At 49.7% G+C, this 21,591-nt stretch overlaps 3 protein-coding genes across 9 annotated transcripts in view; 1 reads left to right on the top strand and 2 right to left on the bottom strand.

Moving 5' to 3' along the window:
* Window positions 1-12,095, bottom strand: part of VPS51 (VPS51 subunit of GARP complex) — a 23,833-nt gene extending 11,738 nt beyond the window's left edge. The window contains exons 1-2 of one of the 3 annotated variants that reach the window (XM_019036028.4): window positions 11,482-12,095; window positions 10,834-10,963 (exon numbers count right to left, since the gene is read on the bottom strand). In XM_019036028.4, the coding sequence (XP_018891573.3) occupies window positions 10,834-10,963; window positions 11,482-11,781 (430 nt within the window). In that variant the 5' untranslated portion in view covers window positions 11,782-12,095. Of the gene's footprint in view, window positions 1-9,199; window positions 9,821-10,833; window positions 10,964-11,481 lie in introns of those variants that run through there. The other 2 variants (XM_055354464.2, XM_063693245.1) reach the window with 2 other exon arrangements.
* TMEM262 (transmembrane protein 262) lies at window positions 11,193-19,594 on the top strand. 4 transcript variants are annotated; one of them, XM_063693248.1, is made up of 6 exons: window positions 11,193-11,349; window positions 18,151-18,343; window positions 18,455-18,656; window positions 18,979-19,109; window positions 19,216-19,315; window positions 19,435-19,594. In XM_063693248.1, exons 4-6 carry the CDS (start codon window positions 18,981-18,983, stop codon window positions 19,509-19,511), a joined length of 306 nt encoding a protein of 101 aa, XP_063549318.1. In that variant the 5' UTR covers window positions 11,193-11,349; window positions 18,151-18,343; window positions 18,455-18,656; window positions 18,979-18,980; the 3' UTR covers window positions 19,512-19,594. The 4 variants fall into 4 exon arrangements, with proteins under 4 accessions (XP_063549318.1, XP_063549317.1, XP_004051529.1 ...); XM_063693247.1 differs by lacking the exon at window positions 18,455-18,656; XM_004051481.4 differs by lacking the exons at window positions 11,193-11,349; window positions 18,151-18,343; window positions 18,455-18,656 and having other exon boundaries at window positions 18,848-19,109; window positions 19,216-19,283.
* Window positions 19,568-21,591, bottom strand: part of ZFPL1 (zinc finger protein like 1) — a 4,310-nt gene continuing 2,286 nt past the window's right edge. For both annotated transcript variants that reach the window (XM_004051479.5, XM_019036037.3), the window contains exons 4-8: window positions 21,357-21,550; window positions 21,173-21,245; window positions 20,891-21,037; window positions 20,532-20,649; window positions 19,568-20,038 (exon numbers count right to left, since the gene is read on the bottom strand). In XM_004051479.5, coding sequence (XP_004051527.4) covers window positions 19,852-20,038; window positions 20,532-20,649; window positions 20,891-21,037; window positions 21,173-21,245; window positions 21,357-21,550 — 719 coding nt within the window. In that variant the 3' untranslated portion in view covers window positions 19,568-19,851. The remainder of the gene's footprint in view (window positions 20,039-20,531; window positions 20,650-20,890; window positions 21,038-21,172; window positions 21,246-21,356; window positions 21,551-21,591) is intronic.

The raw sequence follows: 21,591 nt of genomic DNA, 5'->3' as shown, positions 1-21,591 counted from the left end.
TGATCTCGACTCACTGCAACATCCGCCTCCTGGGTTCAAGCGATTCTCCTGCCTCAGCCTCCTGAGTAGCTGGGACTACAGGTGCCTGCCACCACGCCTGACTAATTTTTGTATTTTTAGTAGAGATGGGGTTTCACCATATTGGCCAGGCTGATCTTGAACTCCTGACCTCAGGTGATCTGCCCGCCTCAGGCTCCTAAAGTGCTGGGATTACAGGCATGAGCCTCCGGGCCCGGCCTTATTTTTTTTATTGTTATTTTTTGAAATAGGGTCTCACTCTGCCACTCAGGCTGGAGTGCAGTGGCACAATCTCAGTTCACTGCAGCATCAACCTCCTGGGCTCAAGTAATCTTCCCACCTCAGTCTCCCAAGTAGCTGGGACTACAGGTGTACACCACCATCCCTGGCTATTTTTTGTATTTTTCGTAGAGATGAGGTTTTGCCATGTTGCCCAGGATCCTTTTACTTTCTTGATAGGGTCCTTACAGCACAAGATTTAAATTTTGATGAAGTCCAATATATCTATTTTTATCTTTGGTTATTTGTACTTTGGGTGTCATCCCTAAGAAACTGCTGCATAATCCAAGGTCATAAAAATTTACACCTATGTTTTCTTCTAAGAGTTGTATAGGCCAGGCGCGGTGGCTCACGTCTGTAATCCCAACACTTTGGGAGGCCAAGGCGGGCGGATCACTTGAGGTCGGGAGTTCGAGACCAGCCTGACCAACATGGAGAAACTCTGTCTCTACTAAAAATACAAAATTAGCCGGGCGTGGTGGTGCATGCCTGTAATCCTAGCTACTCGGGAGGCTAAGGCAGGAGAATTGCTTGAACCCAGGAGGCGGAGGTTGCGGTGAGCAGAGATCGCGCCACTGCACTTAAGCCTGGGCAACAAGAGCGAAACTCTACTCAAAAAAAAAAAAAAGTTTTATAATTTTAGCTCTTATGTGTAGGTCTATGATTCATTTTGAATTAATTTTTGTATGTGATGCGACGTAGGGATCCAACTTCACTCTTAGTTTTTTGTTTTTGTGGTTTGTTTGCTTGGGACAGAGTTTTGCTCTCTCACCCAGGCTGTAATGCAGCTGCAGCCTTAACCTCTTGGGTTCAAGCAATCACCCCACCTCAGCCACTCGAGTAGGGCTTTTTTAAAAAATTGTTTGTAGAGATTGAGGATTCACTATGTTGCCCAGGCTGGTCTTGAACTCCCTGAACTCAAGTGATCCTCTCACCTCGGCCTCCCAAAGCACTGGGATTTCAAGCATGAGCCGCTGTACCCCACCTTCAACTTCATTCTTTTGCCTGGGGATATCCAGTTGTCCCAGCACTCCACCATGCGTTGAAAAGATTATTCTCCCCATTCAATGACCTTGGCATCCTTATTAAAAATCAGTTGACCTTAAGGATGAGCTTGCAGGAAAAAAAATCAGTTGACTACAGATACATGGGTTTGTTCTGGACTCTCAATTCTATTCAGTTGATCTGGATATCTATCCTATGCCAATATTACACCACCTTAGTTATTGTAGATTTATACTAAGTTTTAAAGCTTGGAAGTGTGGCTAGGTACAGTGGCTCACACCTATAATCCCAGCACTTTGGGAAACCAAAGCAGGAGGATCACTTGAGCCCAGGAGTTCAAGACCAACCTGGGCAACAAAGGGAGATCCTGTCTCTACAAAGTTAGTGGGTTTTTTTTTTTTTTTTTTTTTTTTTGAGACAGAGTCTCACTCCATCACCCAGGCTGGAGTGCAGTGGCACGATCTCGGCTAACTGCAAACTCTGCCTCCCTGGTTCAAGCGATTCTCATGCCTCAGCCTCCCAAGTAGCTGGAATTACAGGCGTGTGCCATCACACCCAGCTAATTTTTGTATTTTTAGTAGAGATGAGGTTTCGCCATGTTGGCAAGGCTGGTCCCGAACTCCTGACCTCAAGTGATCCACCCACCTCAACCTCCCAAAATGCTGGGATTACAGGAATGAGCCACCACGCCTAGCCCAAAAAAATTTTTTTTAATTAGTCAGGTGTGGTGGCACACACCTGTGGTCCCAGCTATTCAGGAGGCTGAGGTGGGAGGATCATGAGCCTGGAAGGCCAAGATTACAGTGAACTGTGATCATGCCACTGCATTCTAGCCTGGGCCACAAAATGAGAACAAACTCCATCTCCAAAAAAAACAAAAAACAGAAAACTTGGAAGTGTGAGTCTTCCAACTTTGTTCTTCTTTTACAAGGTTATTTGGGAAATTCTGGGTCTCCTGCAATTCCTTATACAATTTTATGCTGTTTGTCAATTTCTGCAAAAAAAAAAAAAAAAAGGCACTTGGAAAAGTGATAGGGAAGACATTGAATCAATTTGGGAAGTACTGCCATCTTAAACAGTAAGTTAAAACATAAAGTTCTCTGATCAATGAACATGGAATGTCTTCATTTATTTACGGGTCTCCTTTAACTTTTTTTTTTTTTTTTGAGACGGAGTCTTGCTCTGTCGCCCAAGCTGGAGTGCAGTGGCGCGATCTCAGCTCATTGCAAGCTCTGCCTCCCGGGTTCACGCCATTCTTCTGCCTCAGCCTCCTGAGTAGCTGGGACTACAGGTGCCCACCATGATGCCTGGCTAATTTTTTGTATTTTTAGTAGAGACTGGTTTTCACCATGTTAGCCAGGATGTTCTCGATCTCCTGACCTCGTGATCCGCCTGCCTCGGCCTCCCAAAGTGCTGGGATTACAGGTGTGAGCCACTGCGCCCAGCCTCCTTTAACTTCTTTCAGTAATGTTTTATAGTTTTCAGTATACAAAATACTGAAAATACCTTTACTTCTTTTATTAAATATATTCCTAAATATTTTATTCTTGATATTACCGTAAATGGAACTGTTTTCTTAGCTTCTTTTTTTTTTTTTTTTTTTTTTGAGATGGGGTCTCACTCTGTCACCCAGGCTGGAGTCCAGTGGCGTGATCACATCTCACGGCAATCTAACCTCCTGGACTCAAGCAAGCAATCCTCCCACCTCAGCCTCCTAGGTAGCTAGGACCACAGGTGCATGCCACCACACAAGCTAATTTTTAAAGATTTTTTTTTTTTGTAGAGGCCAGGCGCAGTGGCTCACACCTATAATACCAGCACTTTGGGAGGCTAAGGTGGGCAGATCACTTGAGGTCAGGAGTTCAAGACCAGCCTGGCCAAACATGGTGAAATCCCATCTCTACTAAAAATACAAAAATTAGCTGGTCCTGGTAGCACATGCCTATAGTCCCAGCTACTCGGGAGGCTGAGCCAGGAGAATCGCTTGAGCCCGGCAGGCAGATGTTGCAGTGTGCAGAGATTGTGCCTGGGCAACAGAGCAAGACCCTGTCTCAAAAAAAAAAAAAAAAGATTTTTTGTAGAGATGAGGGTCTTATTATGTTACCCAGGGTGGTCTTGAACTCCTGGGCTCAAGCGGTCCTCCCACCTCAGCCTCTCAAAGTGCTGGGATTACACGCATGAGCCACTGCGCCTGGCCTCATTTAGTTCTTTAGACATTGTTTCCTTTAGCTCTGTGAACATACTTAAAATAATAGATTCAAGCCTTTGAGTAGTAAACCCAATTCTATTGATTACTGGGGTATTTTTCCTGTGAATGGGCCATGCTTTGTTGTCTCTTTGTATGTCTCATCAATTTTTGTTCAAAACTAACCATATAAAATATATTGGCTGGGTGCGGTGGCTCACACCTGTAATCCCACCACTTTGGGAGGCTGAGGCAGGCGGATCACAAGGTCAGCAGTTTGAGACTAGCCTGGCCAATATAGTGAAACCCCATCTCTACTAAAAATACAAAAAAAAAAAAAAAATTAGCCAGGCGTGGTGGTGGGTGCCTATAATCCTAGCTACTTGGGAGGCTGAGGCAGGAAAATCGCTTGAACCTGGGAGGTGGAGGTTGCAGTGAGCCAAGATCGTGCCACTGCACACCAGCCCGGGCAACAGTGCAAGACTGCATCTCAAAAAAATAAATAAAATAAAATAAAATAAAATAAAAAATAATATATTATGGAAACTCTGGAAATCAGATTATCTTCCCTGCTCGGGTTCATTGTTGCTGCTTGTTGTAGTTGCTGTTTGTTTATTTACTGAGTTTTCTAAGTTACTAAGCCTGAACTAATTAGTTGCTGAGCAAATACTATATAGTTTGTGTTCTTTTTTTTTGAGGCGGAGTCTCGTTCTGTCGTCCAGGCTGGAGTGCAGTAGTGCGATTTCTGCTCACTGCAAGCTCTGCCTCCCTGGTTCAGGCCATTCTCCTGCCTCAGCCACCCAGGTAGCTGGGACTACAGGCGCCCGCCACTACACCTGGCTAATTTTTTGTATTTTTAGTAGAGACGGGGTTTCACCGTGTTAGCCAGGATGGTCTCGATCTCCTGACCTCGTGATCCGCCCGACTCGGCCTCCCAAAGTGCTGGGATTACAGGCATGAGCCACCGCGCCTGGCTATAGTTTGTGTTCTTTGTTGTATATAGTCACCAAAATCTTTACTTGGCCAGCTTGGTGGTCAGCTAATAATTGAACAGCAATTTCTTTAAATGCCTGGAACCGGCCAGGTATGGTGGCAGGCACCTGTAATCCTGGCTACTTGGGACGCTGACGCAGGAGAATCACTTGAACCCCGGAGGCAGAGGTTGCAGTGAGCCGAGATTGCGCCACTGCACTCCAGCCTGGACGACAAGAGCAAAACTCTGTCTCAAAAATAAATAAATTAATTAAAATTAAAAATTAAATGCCTGCAACCAATAAATCTCTCTGTCTTTGCTGAGGGGCTCTGTGTGCATGTTTTGGCACACCTAAGACACTCGGCCAGACAGTTTCTAACTTAGCCTTAGCCTTCACTTGCTGCTTGTGCAGAAATGCCTCAAGATGAGCCAGGCATGAGAGCTTAGGGCATTCTCAGGTCTTTCCTGAGCAAACATACAGCCCTACAAATGTATGTGGCCTTCAAGATTCCCGGGAATACGTCAGAGCTTGTCAGAGCCACTGTGGGTATCTCATTCCTCGGCTTTCCATTAAGGCTTTTTGGTAAGGCTACGTCTGTACCAACTATTATCCAGCAACTGGGGCAGTCATAATATTGGCCTATAATTATTTTGACAATTAAAAAGCCCTGGTGGCCAGGCACGGTGGCTCACACCTATAATCCCAGCACTTTGGAAGGCTGAGGTGGGAGAACTGCTTGAGCCCAGGAGTTCAAGACCAGCCTGAGCAACATAGTGAGACTTCTTCTCTAAAAATAAACAAACAAAATTAGCCCGGCATGGTGGCGTGCCCCTGCGATCCCAGCTACTCAGGAGGCTAAGGTGGGGGGATAGCTTGAGCCCAGAAGGTTGAGCCTGCAGTGACCCATGATTGCAGCACTGCACTCCAGCCTGGGTGACAGACCAAGACCCTGTCTCAGAAACAAACAAAAAGCCCCCGTGAAAGGCTTTTAGCATAGGGTATCCTCTAAGTCAGTCAAATAAAGACAAGTCTGTGGTGTGGAATCTCTCAAAAAACCATCGGATAGGTCAAATGATGAACACCTTTGGGCATGAGGCTTTGAAAGAGCCCTTGCTCCACTCTATTCGACCCAGTACCAGCAATATGTGCTGTGTTTGTTTGTTTGTTTGTTTTTTGAGATGGAGTCGCGCTCTGTCGCCCAGGCTGGAGTGCAGTGGCATGATCTCGGCTCACTGCAACCTTCGCCTCCTGGGTTCAAGCAATTCTTTGCCTCAGCCTCCCGAGTAGCTGGGATTACAGGCATGCACCACCACGCCCGACTGATTTTTGTATTTTTAGTAGAGACAGGGTTTCACCATGTTGGCCAGGCCGGCCTCGAATTCCTGACCTCAAGTGATCTGCCCGACTCGGCCTCCCAAAGTGCTGGGATTACAAGGCGTGAGCCACCGCACCCAGCCATGAGCTGTTATTTTATTTATTTATTTATTTATTTTTACTGAGACGGAGTCTCGCTCTGTCGCCCAGGCTGGAGGGCAGTGGTGTGATCTTAGCTCACTGCAACCTCTGCCTCCCGGGTTCAAGCAATTATCCTGCCTCAGCCTCCTGAGTAGCTGGGGTTACAGGTGCCCGCCATCATGCCCAACTAATTTTTGTATTTTTAGTAGAGACGGGGGTTTCAACATGTTGGTCAGGCTGGTCTCGAACCGCTGACCTCATGATCTGCCCACCTTGGCCTCCCAAAGTGCTGGCATTACAGGCATGAGCCACCACACCTGGCCTGAGCTGTTATTTTTTAAGGCTACAGCTGAGTTGGAGAGCAAGCAGTGGGGCTAAGGCAAATTCAAACACCACAGGGTTCACTACTCTTACCAAGATTCAGCTGTTTCTCTTAAATATTCCCTGGATTGCTTGCTGCAAACCTTGGTTAATTTCCAGAGTTCGGAAAAAGTTGTTTCTGACTATTCTGGCTAGATTTTTCATGGCTTTTTTTTTTTTTTTTTTGAGAATGAGTCTCACTCTGTCACCCAAGCTGGAGTACAATGGTGTGATCTTGGTTCACTGCAATCTCCACCTCCCGGGTTCAAGCGATTCTCTCCTGCCTCAGTCTCCCGAGTAGCTGGGATTACAGGTGCCCACCACCACAACCGGCTATTTTTTTGTTTATTTTTTGTTTTTGAGATGGAGTCTCCCTCTGTCACCCAGGCTGGAGTGTAGTGGTTCGATCTTGGCTCACTGTAACCTCTGCTTCCCAGGTTCAAGTGATTCTCCTGCCTCAGCCTCCCTGAGTACCTGGGACTACAGGTGCCCGCCACCATGCCTGGCTAATTTTTGTATTTTTAGTAGAGATGGGTTTTCACCTTGCTGGCCAGGCTGGTCTTGAACTCCTGACCTCAGGTGATCCACCGCCTTGGCCTCCCAAAGTGCTAGGATTACAGGTGTGAGCCACTGCCCCCAGCCTAATTTTTTTCATTGCTTTTATGGAGGATAAAAATATTTAATGTATTTACTCCAGCATTTTTGCTGATGTCACTCCAGAACCTCACCGCCCACATTTGTAAATGAAATCTTACTGGAATACAGCCATGTTCTTTCATTTGCATACTGGCTATGATGCTTTCAGGCTACAATGGCAGAGTTGAGTAGCTGCAAGAGACCAGATAGTCCGTAAAGCCTAAAATACTTTTTGGTCCTTTTCAGAAAAAAAGTTTGACAACCCCTGGTTTATGGTCTAGCCCTGCTCGCTTCATTCCCAACGTTCTTCCTGCACAGGAGAGCTTTCCCAGGGCCTCGGCAAGGTTGTTTCATGAGTCTGTTTATTAATCGTCTCTTTCTCTAGAATGTATGTTCTGTGACAGCTTAATGTTGTCTTGTTTGCTGCTATATCCACCATTCAGTGCTTAAGCTGAAAGCCAGGGGTCATTCTTTACATCCAGAGTTCCTCAATACCAGAGCTGTCCATACCCCAGTCTGCTTATCACTGTCCAATTTCACCATTACCATCTTGGTGTCAGATCTCAGAATCTCTGGCCCAACTATTGATATGATGGCCTCGCTCCTGCCACCTCTCCAACCCATTCCTTTTTTTTTTTTTTTTTTTTTGAGACAGTGTCTTGCTCTGTCTCCCAGGTTGGAGTGCAGTGGCCCGATCTCGGCTCACTGCAAGCTCCGCCTCCTGGTTTCACACCATTCTCCTGCCTCAGCCTCCCGGGTAGCTGGGACTACAGGCGCCCGCCACCACGGCCAGCTAATTTTTTGTATTTTTAGTAGAGACAAGGTTTTACCATGTTAGCCAGGATGGTCTTGATCTCCTGACCTTGTGATCCACCCACCTCGGCCTCCCAAAGTGCTGGGATTACAGGCGTGAGCCACCGCGCCCGGCCCCCCCCTTTTTTTTTTTTTTTAGAGGAATTTCACTCTTGTTGCCCGGGCTGGAGTGCAATGGCACAATCTCAGCTCACTGCAACCTCCGCCTCCTGGGTTCAAGCAATTCTCCTGCCTCAGCCTCCCAGGTAGCTGGGATTACAGGTGTCCGCCACTACACCTGGCTAATTTGTTGTATTTTTAGTAGAGATGGGGTTTCACCATGTTGGCCAGCCTGGTCTCAAACGCCTGACCTCAGATGATCCACCCGTCTCGGCCTCTCAGAGTGCTAGGATTATAGGCAATAAGCCACCGCACCTGGCCTTTTTTTTTTTTTTTTTTTTTTGAGACTAGGTCTTGCTCTGTCACCCAGGCTAGAGTGCAATGGTGAGATTATAGCTCACTGCAATCTCCAGCTCCTGGGCTCATGTGATCCACCCACCTTAGCCTCCCCAAGTAGCTGGGTTTAATCTAACAAGTGTGTGCCACCATACCCAGCTATTTTTTTTTTCTAGATATCGGGTCTCACTATGTTGCACAGGCTGGTCTCAAACTCCTGGGCTCAAGTGATCCTCCCACCTCAGCCTTCCAAAGTGCAGGGATAACAGGCATGAGCCACTGTGCTCAGCCCCATCCATTCCTGCCAGTGCAGCTGGAGGAATCTATTCAAACCAGAAATCTGAGCACATCACTCATTTGTTTTAGCTCTCTGTGGATAAAAGCCAAATCCCTAACACATTCTGGAAGGTTTCTAGTTAAACTGCATATCTACTATCTGCCTGGCTCTGCCCACATTCTGCTTCCCCTCCTGCTACCATAGATGAGCTCCCGGCCCTTTGCTGAGGCCGATGCCTCCATCCCTGCTCTGTTCCACCCCCCTCCTTCCTGAGGACCTAGTTCCTTTCTCATTTTTCTCTCTCTCTTGCCCAATCAACACACACTCCACGCTACATTACTTTCCTGAGTGTCTCGCCCAAGTCTATCAAATCTATGTCTTGAAACACCTTCCTCACGCAACCTCCACCTCCTGGGTTCAAGTGATTCTCCTGCCTCGGCCTCACGAGTAGCTTGGACTACAGGCACGCGCCACCTTACCCAGCTAATTTTTGTATTTTCAATAGAGACAGGGTTCACCACGTTGGCCAGGCTGGTCTTGAACTCCTAGCCTCAAGTGATCCACCCACCTCAGCCTCCCAAAGTGCTGGGATCACGGGTGAGAACCCCATGCCCGGCCCCTCACTTAAGCTTCTAAGACATCAATGCTCCTGGTTATCCTCACACTTTTCCAAACGTTTGTTCCTTTTGTGGGATGTACAAAAAGAGCTAAGTCTCAAAATATTATTATACACATTCCAACAAATGGAAAATGTAATCTTACTAAATTCCTGTGAGAAATATCCCAGCACAGAAACTATGATTTCTTGCCATTTTGATGCTGGTATTAGCTCACAGAAAGGTGCCTACTCATGGAACCTGCTTCAAATCAGATAAAAGAACAATGTGTATAGGTTACCACACCCACCACTGTGACATGAGAGTAACAGACATCAGAATGCAACCCCATAGATGCTCCCAGAACATTCCACAGGCTGCAGGTAAACCCTTTGGATCTGGCTCCTGGACTTACTACACGTGGGTGTACCATTACCACAAAAGTCTGAGTAGTATATCTCCTCAAAACAGCACAGAAGCTAGTATGGAAAACAGCGGAACACTGTCTGGCACTAGAGAATAAAGAGGACAGAAGAAAAAAAAAGCCTCGACATGATCTTTGTGTCCCTTAATATCATACATCTTCTCTCTTTGCTTAGTTAAGGAGGGAAGGAAGGGAGAAAGAAAGGGAGGGAGAAGACCACCTATTCTTCCCTGGAGCAGAAAAGAAAGCTACCAATAATAAGAGAAACTACACCTTACTGAGGTTTCCTTGATGTCAGGGATTCTTCTTCTTCTTCTTATTTTTTTTTCAGACAGAGTCTTGCTCTGCTGCCTAGGCTGGAGTGCAGTGACGTGATCTTGGCTCACTGCAGCCTCCGCCTCCCAGGTTCAAGTGATTCTCCCACTCAGCCTCCTGAGTAGCTGGGATTACAGGTGCCTGCCACCACACCCAGCTAATTTTTTTATTTTTAGTAGAGACGGGGTTTCACCATATTGGCCAGGCTGGTCTCGAACTCCTGACCTCAGGTGATCTACCTGCCTCGGCCTCCCAAAGTGCTGGGATTACAGGCATGAGCCACTGTGCCCAGCCTAGTGTCAGGGATCCTTCTTCAGATAGATACTTTCTTTTTTTTGAGACAGGGTCTTGCTCTGTTGCCCAAGTTGAAGTGGTACAAGCACAGCTCACTGCAGCCTCCACCTCCCAGGCTCATGTGATCCTCCCTCCTCAGTCTCCTGAGTAGCTGGGACTACAGGCATATGCCATCTTGTCCGGCTAATTTTTATTTTTTATTTTTTTGTAGAGATGGAGTCCCACTATATTTCCCAGGTCAATCTTAAACTCTTAGGCTCAAGTGATCCTCCCACTTCAGCCTCCCAAAGTGCTGGGATTACAGGCATGAGCCACCATGCCTGGCCTTTTAAGTGCTTCAGATAAATACATTTCATTTTAAAATTTCATTTTGGGCTGGGCCAGGAACTCACACCCGTAATCCCAGTGCTTTGGTAGGATCCAGAAGGATCACATGAGCCTGGGATGTCGAGGCTGCAGTGAGCCATGATCATGCTACTGCCCTCCAGCCTGGGAGACAAAACAAGACATTGTCTCTAAAAAATAAACAAATAATCTCCTTTTGTCTTTTCTCTCCTTTGGTACTTAAGACAACCCTCTGAGAGTAGCTATTATCTCTATAGTAGTCTGACAACGAAGGCTCAAAGGAAAGGAGGTGAGAACGGAATAATGTCAGGACAAGACTGGAATCTGAGTCTCCCCCCTCTAAATCCCTTGCTGGTTTTCCCAACACAGGTGGGAGAATGGGGGCTGTGAGACTTTGGAGGGTGTGTCCCCGTGGGGATCACCTGTGGCTGAGATGAACTTGTTGTAGTTCTCATAGACCAGGGTCTGCATGTCGCTGTCTAGAGCCCGGATCTGCCGCACCATGTCCGTCTCACTGTCCATCAGCTGGGCCAGAGGGCACTCTCTACGCAGCTGAAGAAGTTGGGTGGTTAGTGTTCGGGTCAGGAGGCATTCATGTCCCCCAGCCTTGCCTGCAGCTGATAGGCTTTCAGGGCAAGAAATCTCTGATCCCCACCCACCCCGCAAACCCCCGCCGGCTGTCAGGAATCCCAGGCATGGGGCCCTAAGTGGCCTAGCTCAGGGGTTACTAGGTTCAACCGTGTTTGGTGTTTGTCAGCATTTGAAATCCTGGGGCTCGGCCTAAGCCCAGCCCCGCGCCTGTCAACGCTTGGGCCACGCCCCCAATTCCGGGCCTATCACATCAGCCCAGGAGACCTCAGATGCCGCATCACCTCAGGCCAGTCCAGTCCTACTCACATCACCTCAGACGCCTGAGCTGCTCGTACTCCCTGGCCGAGGTTCGTCCTCTTATGAACACCTGCTCCCCTGAACCTCACAAAAAGTCGGAGGCATGATCTGGGGGAGCAATATAGCAGGGGCCTGGTTCCCTTCCCCCCTCTCCGCACCCCCCACTCCCCGCGCGCACACACCTTGTCTAGGTAAACTTCCGGGTCGAAGTGCGCCCCGTTCAGATCAGTCGGGTCCAGGGGGTCGGGCCCCGCGGGGCGTCCCGCCGCCTCCCCTTCCGAGAGGCCGTAGTAAAGCTTCAGCATCCCGTGCGCCTTCCGCCGACGCTCCGGAGCCTCCCCCTCGGGCCCTTCTGGGGAGTCCCCAGGTCCAGACCCCGGGCTAGGCCCGGCGGCAGCTGCCGCCGCCATCGTTCCAACTGCAGCCCACGGGCGTGAGGCTGGAAAGGAAGGGGACGGGGAGGAGGCACTTCCGGGAGCCATAAAGTTGTTGTTGAAACGAGGCAGTCCTTCAGGTGAAACGTCCCCCTGCAGCCCTAGGTCCTTCGAGACTAGAGTTCCCCCGCACCTGTCTTCCCCGGGTGCAAAGGTTCCGGGAGAGCCCTCAATTCCCCCAGTTTCCTGGGTGGAAGCATTTTGTGGAACTGCCTGGGGTTGCTGCTGTCCCAGAAGGGGGACGGGTAGTGGCTCCCCAACCTGCACTCTCGCAGGCAAGCGGCCCACGGAATATGTGCCCAGATGCAATGGACGGATGCGGGACGTGAGGCCAGAGTAGAGTGTTCCTGGGATCCTGCCACTGGCAGTGGCTCAGTTTATCCCATTCCTAAAATTGGGGTACATACTTCACAGGGGGGGCTACGAGGATTAAATGCATGTACACTATTCTGTACCATGCCTCTAGCGCAGTTCTTCTTAGGGCCTGGTCCTCTGACGTGCATCAGAATTGCCTTCAGGACTATCTGTGGCGCATTGTAAGTCTCTGCGCTGAGCTGCGCCGGGCACTCCCGTAATCCCAGCACTGGGGAGGTCGAGGCGGGTGGATCGCTTGAGCCCAGGAGTTCGAGACCAGCCTGGGCAAAATGGCGAAACTCCGTCTCTATAAAAAAAAAAAAATACAGGCCAGGCGCGGTGGCACACGCCTGTAATCCCAGCACTTAGGGAGGCCGAGGCGGGGACGGATCACAAGGTCAGGAGTTGGAGACCAGCCTGGCCAATATGGTGAAACACCCGTCTGTACTAAAAATACAAAAATTAGCCGGGTGTGGTGGCGCGCGCCTGTAGTCCCAGCTACTCGGAGACTGAGGCAGAAGAATCGCTTGAACCCGGTAGGCAGAGGTTGCAGTGAGCCTAGATCTCGCCACTGCACTCCAGCCTGGATGACAGAGCGAGACTCTGTCTCAAAAAAACAAAACAAAAATTAGCCAGGATGATGGCGCACGCCTGTGGTCCCAGCTACTCGGGAGGCTGAGGTGGGGGAATTGCTTGAGCTGCGATGGTGCCACTGCACTCCAGCCTGGGCAACAAAGCAAGAAAAAAAAAAAAAAAAGACTCTGGGATTCTCCCAGATCTAGCTTCTTTTTAGAAAGTTCCCAAGTAGTTCTGATACACACTCACATTTAAGAACCCCTAAGGCCGGGCACAGTGGCTCACTCCTGTAATCCCAGCACTTTGGAAGGCAGAGGTGGGAGAATTGATTGAGCCCAGGAGGTCAATACTGGCCTGGACAACGTAGTGAGACCCGCCCCCTCTCTATTATTGAAAAAAAAAGGACAGACTCAGCAGAGCTTAAGTGACTGATGGAATGTGCTGAGTGAAGGGTTAGGTGGAAATGCGGAGGATAACTCTCAGGGTTCTCTTTTCCTTTTTTTTTTTTTTTGAGACGGGGTTTTGCTCTGTCATCCAGGCTGGATTGCAGTGGTGCTATCTTTGGCTCACTCCAACCTTGACCTCCCCTCCCACCTCAGCCTCCTGAGCTGCTCTCCCAGGGTTCTGACTTGGACAAAAGTGCAGCTGTGCACAAAGGTGAAGAGCTCATGAAGACAGGGAATGATCTGGAGTTCAGATTAGGACACAGAGTTGGAATGGAGGAAAAAGAGAAAAAGACTTTCTTCATCAAAGTGGCCCTTGAAACATTACTTGTGAAGGGCTGTTGGAGGAAGGTTGGAATGGAAAAACTCACTGGTTTACTTGTTCTTTGCCAGGGATCCTGCAGGCCAAACACAGCTCACCACCTGTTTTCATATGGTCTGTGAGCTAGAATGGTTTTCTCATTTGTAAATGGTTGGGAAAAAAATAACATTTCATGACACCTGAAAATCATATGCAATTCATATCCCATTTTCCATAACTCTTATTGGAACACAGTCACGCCCATTTTTTAACATATGATCTATGGCTGCTTAGTTGAGGCTAGGCATGGTGGCTCATGCCTGTAATCCCAGCACTTTGTGAGGCCAAAGCAGGCAGATTACCCGAGGTCAGGAGTTCGAGACCAGCCTGGCTAACATGGTGAAACCCTATCTCTACTAAAAATACAAAAACTTAGCCGGGCGTGGTGGCGGGCACCTGTAGTCCCAGCTACTTGGGAGGCTGAGGCAGGAGAATCGCTTGAACCCAGGAGGCAGAGGTTGCAGTGAGTCAAGATCACGCCATTGCACTCCAGCCTGGGTGACAAGAGCAAAACTCCATCTCAAAAAAAAACAAACAAAAAAAACCCCCAAACAAACAACAACAAAAAAAACACAGAGCAGAGTTGAGTAGCTACCACAGAGACTGCATGGTCCTCCAAACCTAAAATATTTACTATTTTACAGGAAAAGTTTGCTGACCTCTGAATCAATGGGATGTCTAGAAACCATTTAAAATACTTGATTTCAGCCTATGAAACTATAATCTTAAGAAAATGAAAAAGGGTATAGATTGAGGTTTACTCCAAGAAATCTATAAACATTTTTAAAAGTTGGAGAATAGTGTTAAGAAAAATCATCCAGGCAGGGCGTGGTAGGTTATGCCTATAATGTCAGCAATTTGGGAGGCCAAGGTGGGCATATCACCTGAGGTTGGGAGTTCGAGACCAGCCTGACCAACATGGAGAAACCCAGTCTCTACTAAAAATACAAAATTAGGCTGGGTGCAGTGACTCACGCCTGTAATCCCAGCACTTTGGGAGGCCAAGGTGAGTGGATCACCTGAGGTCGGGAGTTCGAGACCAGCCTAACCAACATGGAGAAACCCCGTCTCTACTAAAAATACAAGATTAGCTGGGCTTGGTGGCGCATGCCTGTAATCCCAGCTACCCGGGAGGCTAAGGCAGGAGAATTGCTTGAACCCGGGAGGCCGAGGTTGCGGTGAGCTGAGATTGTGCCACTGCACTCCAGCCTGGGCAACAAGAGCAAAACTCCGTCTCAAAAAAAAAAAAAAAGGAAAAATCCAAAAATTGGAAGTCCAAGAGTGTAATGTGTTCTCTCATTGTCACACTGGGGCATCGTTTCAGAAGCCCTCCCAAGGATTATTTACCCACAAGAATACACAGTTGTTTGATTTTGCTATTCAATAGTAAGGTAAATAGACTGAAATTACAAGGAGATATTGTCCAGGAGAGATGAAAGACATGTATATCCAGTAGAAAAACTAACCTCAAAGGTATAATTTTTGTCAGGTAGGACATCCATTGCATTTTGCATCTAACCTAGTAATCATATGCTAACATTCTTCTTTATTGTATTGTATTTTTATTTTATTTGAGACTTGCTCTGTCACCCAGGCTGAAGTACAATGGCGCGATCTCAGCTCACTGCAACCTCTGCCTCCTAGGTTCAAGTGATTCTCCTGCCTCAGCCTCCCGAGTAGCTGAGATTACAGGTGCACACCACCATGCCCAGCTAGTTTTTTTGTATTTTTAGTAGAGACAGGGTTTCACTATGTTAGCCAGGCTGGTCTCGAACTCCTGACCTCAGGTGATCCGCCCACCTCGGCCTCCCAAAGTGCTAGGATTACAGGCATGAGCCACTGCACCTGGCCTAATGTTCCTCTTTAAATGCTTGTCCTGTCCAGTTCCTCATGTGCATTACCACCTTACCAAGCGGAAATCCCCTCACTGATGAGTTAAAGATCTTTTTTTTTTTTTTTTTTTTTTTTTTTTTCTGCGACAAGGTCTCACTATGCCCCCAGGCCGGACTGCAAAGATGCAAGCAGGGCTCGAATTCCTGGGCTCAAATGACCCTCCCGCCTCAGCCTCCCAAGTAGGGGGTACTACAGGCACGGGCCACCACAACCAGCTAATTTTATTTTTTTTTAATTTTTAGTAGTGAGGAGGTCTCACTATGTTGCCCAGGCTGGTCTCAAACTCCTGAGCTCAAGTGATCCTCTCACCTCAGCCTCCCAAAGTGCTGGGATTACAGGCATGAGCCACCGTACCCGGCCTAATAAATCTTTGTTACGTGTTCATTCTATATTTAGACGTAGGTTTTAACTTTTTGAAAAGTACACTTTGACAAAACATATGATTTTTAAAAATGCTTTAAACTTATGCATGTATATGTACATCTAGATGTATGAAGTTACCGTTACATAAAGAAGAGACCTAAAAGATGCCAAGTCACCAAACTGGGGAAGGGGGTACTTCAGTGGTGGGGATGCAGCAGGGAGACTGTTACATTTTCCTCTGCATGCTTGTGTATTATGCAAATATTTTACAAGAACATATTCATATATACATACATACATATATGTGTATATATATATATATATATATTTTTTTTTTTTTTTTCTTGAGATGGAGTTTTGATCTTGTTGCCCAGGCTGCAGTGCAATGGCACAATCTCGGCTCACCGCAACCTCCACCTCCTAGGTTCAAGCGATTCTCCTGCCTCAGCCTCCCGAGTAGCTGGGATTACAGGCATGTGCCTCCATGCCCGGCTAATTTTCTTTTTGTTTTTGTTTTTTTTGAGACAGAGTCTTGGTCTGTCGCCCAGGCTGGAGTGCAGTGGCTCGATCTCGGCTCAGTGTAACCTCTGCCTCCTGGGTTCAAGTGATTCTCCTGCCTCAGCCTCCCAGGTAGCTGGGATTACAGGCATGCACCACCATACCCAGCTAATTTTTGTATTTTAGTAGAGATGGGGTTTCACCATGTTGGTCAGGCTGGTCTCGAACTCCCAACCTCGTGATCCACCCACCTCAGCCTCCCAAAGTGCTGGGATTACAGGCGTGAGCCACTGCGCCCAGCTTAATTTTGTATTTTTAGTAGAGACAGGGTTTCTCCATGTTGTTCAGACTGGTCTCAAACTCCCGTCCTCAGGTCATTTGCCCACCTCAGCCTCCCAAAGTGCTGGGATTACAGGTGTGAGCCACCGCGCCCGGCCCATATTCATATATTACATGTATATAATTTTTAAAAATTAGGAGCTAGGGGTGGGCACAGTGGCTCACACCTCTAATCCCAGTACTTTGGGAGGCCAAAGAGAGTGGATCACCTGAGGTCAGGAGTTCAAGAGCAGCTTGGCCAACATAGTGAAATACCGTGTCTACTGAAAATACAAAAATTAGCTGGGTATGGTAGCGGGCGCCTGTAATCCCAGCTACTTGGGAGACTGAGGCATGAGAATCACTTGAACCCGGGAGGTGGAGGTTGCAGTGGGCCGAGATCATGCCACTGCACTCCAGTCTGTGCGATAGAGTGAGACTCTGTCTCAAAAATAAAATAAAATTAGGAGCTAGGAACTTTAATGTATAAAAGTTCATTTGTATTCAAATGAGGACTGAGGTCCAAACAATTGTTTCAACAGTGGGACCACAGCTGGGCCTTGGGGCATTACCCCTTTCATGTGGCTAGGATGGGGCTCTGAAGAACTATTGTGCTTGTCTGGAGACTGGGCAGCAAGCACAGATGGTGGGTGCAGGCTCTAATCCCACTGCTGGGAGGCAGCCTGTGGGTCTTGGGCTGACCTGGGACCTAACTTTTGGGGCAAACAGTTGGGCAGGAGGCAGTGGGGTGGCTGAGTTCGAAATCAAGTCCTCTCCTCCTCCCTCCTCTTCTCCTGCTTCAATCCCTGGGAGCTTTCATGTCACTCCACACCATTTCTGGCTGTTTTATTGGCATATTTTGTTGACAGCCCTGGAGTTCTCACCTTTTTCTTTTCTTTTTTTCTCTGTCACCCAGGTTGGAGTACGGTGGCATGATCATAGTTCACTGCAGCCTGGGACTCCTGGGGTCCAGCAATCCTCCCATCTCAGCCTCCTGAGTAGCTGGGACTAAAGGCACACACCACCACACTCAGCAAATTTTTTTTTTTTTTTTTTTAGAGATGGGGTCTTGCTGGCCAGGAGCGGTGGCTCACGCCTGTAATCCCAGCACTTTGGGAGGCCAAGGCAGGCAGATCACCTGAGGTTGGGAGTTCAAGACCAGCCTGACCAACATGGAGAAACCCTCTCTCTACTAAAAATACAAAATTAGCTGTGCGTGGTGGCACATGCCTGTAATCCTACTTGGGAGGCTGAGGTAGGAGAATCGCTTGAATCCAGGAGGCGGAGGTTGCGGTGAGCCGAGATCGCGCCATCGCACTCCAGCCTGGGCAACAAGAGTGAAACTCCATCTCAAAAAAGAGAGAGATGGGGTCTTGCTGTCTCCCAAGCTGGTCCTGAACTCCTGGCCCAAGGCAGTCCTCCCACCTGGGCCTCTGAAAGTGCTGGGGTTGCAGGTGTGAGCTACCGCACCCAGCCTAGTTCTCATCTCTCACATGCATGGAGGAGATTTCTTCCTCCTGGCTTGCATGTGACCCTGCTCACTCAGCACAGCCTCAGGTAGTATCGGATCTTCGTTTCAGTACTGACTCTCTCCCTCACTGGCTATAACAGCTTGAGGAAGACCATCCTCCCTCTGCCTCAGACTCAAGTGTCAAATAGGACTTATGCCACCAGCCCCAGCTGTCTCATGGGACTCTTAGACTGACGGAGGTGAAAATGCTCCAAGCACCTGAAGGTGGCGGAGCAGAAAGCTGACCAGCATCAGGTCCTGTAAGAACATCTGGGGAGAGAATGGAAAAGCCAGGTACCTTCTGGGCCACACCTGGGAAGGGCACGGGGAAGGGCACGGGGAAGGTCCCGGGACAGCTCTGAAGAATCTGTTGATCCTTCCCTTCTCGTAATTCCTCTCCACCAGAGGGTAGAGCAAATACAGGCCTCCCCTCACCTGGGAATGCCTTCCAGCTATGCAGCTGGGTCCTCATCTCTCATCTGCCTAAGACTTGCTGTAAATCTAGACCACGCCCCTCAACTTTTCTGAGCCCCAGTTCTTCATCTGTAGACTGTGTTCACACTGCCTCCGTTTTGGGAAAATTGAGACGTGCACAAAAGCGTCTAGAGTGAGTACGGGATAACTAGGGCTGCTGCCCCTTCGCCATTGCCATGGGCCCCCACTGATCTCACAATTCAAAGCACCCCTACCACCCGTGAGGCACTCCTGTGTTGGCTGGAATCAGCCTGTGTTCTAGAATCTTGTCCCCTCCACTGTCCTCCTGGTTCTAGAATCCCACTGCTATTCCATACCAGGCACTCTAGAACCAGAGACTCTGCTGCTTTTCCTGGGCAGGGCCTGCTTGCTCCAGCTCTCAAGTCTGATTTGCATCTACACTGTGGGCAAGATGCGGCTGCTAGACCGCATTGCCACATTCTTCTTCCCAAAAGGCATGATGCTCACCACGGCTGCGCTGATGCTCTTCTTCTTACACCTGGGCATCTTCATCAGAGACGTGCACAACTTCTGCATCACCTACCACTATGACCACATGAGCTTTCACTACACGGTCGTCCTGATGGTAGGCTCAGGGCAGGGCGCAAGGGCTGGCTGTGGGAGACCCAAGGGGCTGATGGAAACCCCACTGTTGTGCGAGGGGGCCACTCTCCCACTGGATGGGCCTACAGTTCTCCCAGGTGATCAGCATCTGCTGGGCCGCCATGGGGTCACTCTATGCTGAGATGACAGAAAACAAGTACGTCTGCTTCTCTGCCCTGACCATCCTGAGTGAGTGGCAGGAGGGGGAGGGTGCAAGAGGGAGCGGGGAGCTTTGGAACCCTGAGATGTGGCAAGGAGTAGCCAGGGAAGGGTACTGCGGCTCATGGGGGGCTCTGTCCCCCGCCCAGTGCTCAACGGAGCCATGTTCTTCAACCGCCTGTCCTTGGAGTTTCTGGCCATCGAGTACCGGGAGGAGCACCACTGAGGCCTGGGGAGTCGGAACAGGGCTAAGGAGGGGGAAGCAAAAGGCTGCCTCGGGTGTTTTAATAAAGTTGTTGTTTATTTCCACCTGCCAGCTCCTTCATGGGGCGAGGGGTAGGAGGCTGGAGACCCGGGAGGAAAGCAAGTCAAGACAAATGCTTGACCCATGGGGACTCCAGGCCTGGCCTGCAGCCACTCTGGTGGACTTGGCTTTGGGTCTGGGGTCTTAGTGTCTTAGGCTTGAGGGAGAGGGGCAGTGAAGAGGTGCCCTCGGCCTCCCCATTACCCCGCCTCTCCTCCACAGAACCCACGTCCTAGGCTGGCCTAGCCACAAGCAAGGGGACTCAGGAGGGGCCCACGCGGATGTGAGGGTTCATGAGTGGGTCCAGGTTGGGATCGCTGTCAGCTGCGGCCCGGCCTAGGCGAGACATGAGGGCAAGGAGGGCCAGGAAGCCCAGCAGTCCCAAGAGTAGCAGCAGCCCCGCCCGCTGGAGCAGGGTCAGCGGCCGCTTCCGAGACCCAGCCCGGCTCCTGGGGGGATGAGGGGAAAATCAGGTCAGGCCCCAGTCCCTGGTGGCCCCCACGGCTGGAGAGAAGCCCTGGTCACCACCCATTCCTGAGCCTCCATCTCCTGTCTGTGCCTCAGGGATGATCACTCCTGCACCTGCCACTATAGGGCGTTATTGTGCAGCTCAAACCAGCTGAGGCGCACGACTGTATTCTGGAAACCACAGTGTGTCAGGCTTCGGGGAGAATTACAAAGATTAGGGGGTGTCAGATCGGGAAGGGGCCTCAAAGAGCCTGAGTTCAAACCTCCTGTGTAGGAGGCATAGAGACAGTCCCAGAGAGAAGCAAAACACAGCTTCTGCTGCACAGCCAAGGCCTCTCTGCACAGCCCCAGCACCAGGTACTGTTACTCCCCAGAACAAGCCCCTTTTGTCATGAAACCGTCCCTTCCAGGACCTCTGGCTCCCATTCCCTCTCCACCGCTTCCTGGCATTCTGCCCTGCCTGACCCTGTGTACCTTAGCAGCTGGGCCAGCCAACCCAAGGCAGGCCGACGTCGGTACTTGTCATCGTCACAGTCTCCATGGAGGCCTGGTGTCCGGTCATCATCCCGCGTATCATACACCTTCCTAGGGGCTACAGGGTGGAGCCACTAGCATCAATAGACTCAGGAAAACTGGCCGCTTTGGGGAGGGCTAGGGGGATCACCTGCTCTCCTCAGTCTGACAGAACATCTCAGAATTGTGAGGAGGTAATGGCTGTGCCTGGATTAAGGAAAGGTTCCTCCAGGTGGGTCTCTGGATCCTCAAGCTCCCCCTACACAAACCACTCCACCCTCTTTCTACCCTTCTGCGGCCTGGATAACTCCCAGGCTCACCGTGAGTCAAGGGCTCAGGATTGCCCATGTGGATCACTGTGTGCTGCTCGGGCCGGCCTGGGGAAGCCGGGGGCCGGGGGGCCTGGCTGTAGAAGGCTGGGGCAGCAGAGGCGCTGTCTACCTCCTCTGGTCCAGGGGTACTGCTGGCTGTGGGTGGAAAGAGAGCTGTCAGCAGAAGCAGTGCGTAGAACTCAGGGGTAGAGCATGTGACTGCAGACCAAGGGAGCTGTCAGCAGAGCAGGGAGGCTAAAGCCCAAACAGTCGGTGGAAGCCACCACTTACCATTAAAGCTAGACCAGTCAGAGAAGTCAGACGTGTTGAGGGGCTCGGGCTCTGGGCTCACCACCTCATCGATCTGGAGGAAGGAATCTGGGTCACCAGGCTGCCTAGTACTGTCCCCACCCACCCATCTGACTCAGGTGGGGCCCAGGGCAGATGGATGGTCAGACAGATGAGGGACTCTCACCAGAGGGAGGCCCAGTCCTGCCCGGGCCCAGTTGACTGTGGCCAGCTTCTCTCTCAGTGCGGAGGCCACGGGGCCAGCCAGGTTGGTTGGGGGGAAGATGGGGCCATTGCAGCTGGGGCACTGATAGCCGGCAGGTGCCGTGTTTCGGGGTAGCTGGGCAGCACGTTCATTGAGGCAGGCCCAGTGAAAGAGATCTTAGGGCCCATGAGACAGGGGAGAAGAGACATGAGGAAGA

The sequence above is a fragment of the Gorilla gorilla genome, chromosome 9 (assembly GCF_029281585.2).
Source record: "Gorilla gorilla gorilla isolate KB3781 chromosome 9, NHGRI_mGorGor1-v2.1_pri, whole genome shotgun sequence".
Taxonomy (NCBI): domain Eukaryota; kingdom Metazoa; phylum Chordata; class Mammalia; order Primates; family Hominidae; genus Gorilla; species Gorilla gorilla.
Note: the sequence above shows the minus strand (reverse complement) of the source record. Positions and strands in the feature narration are given on the sequence as shown.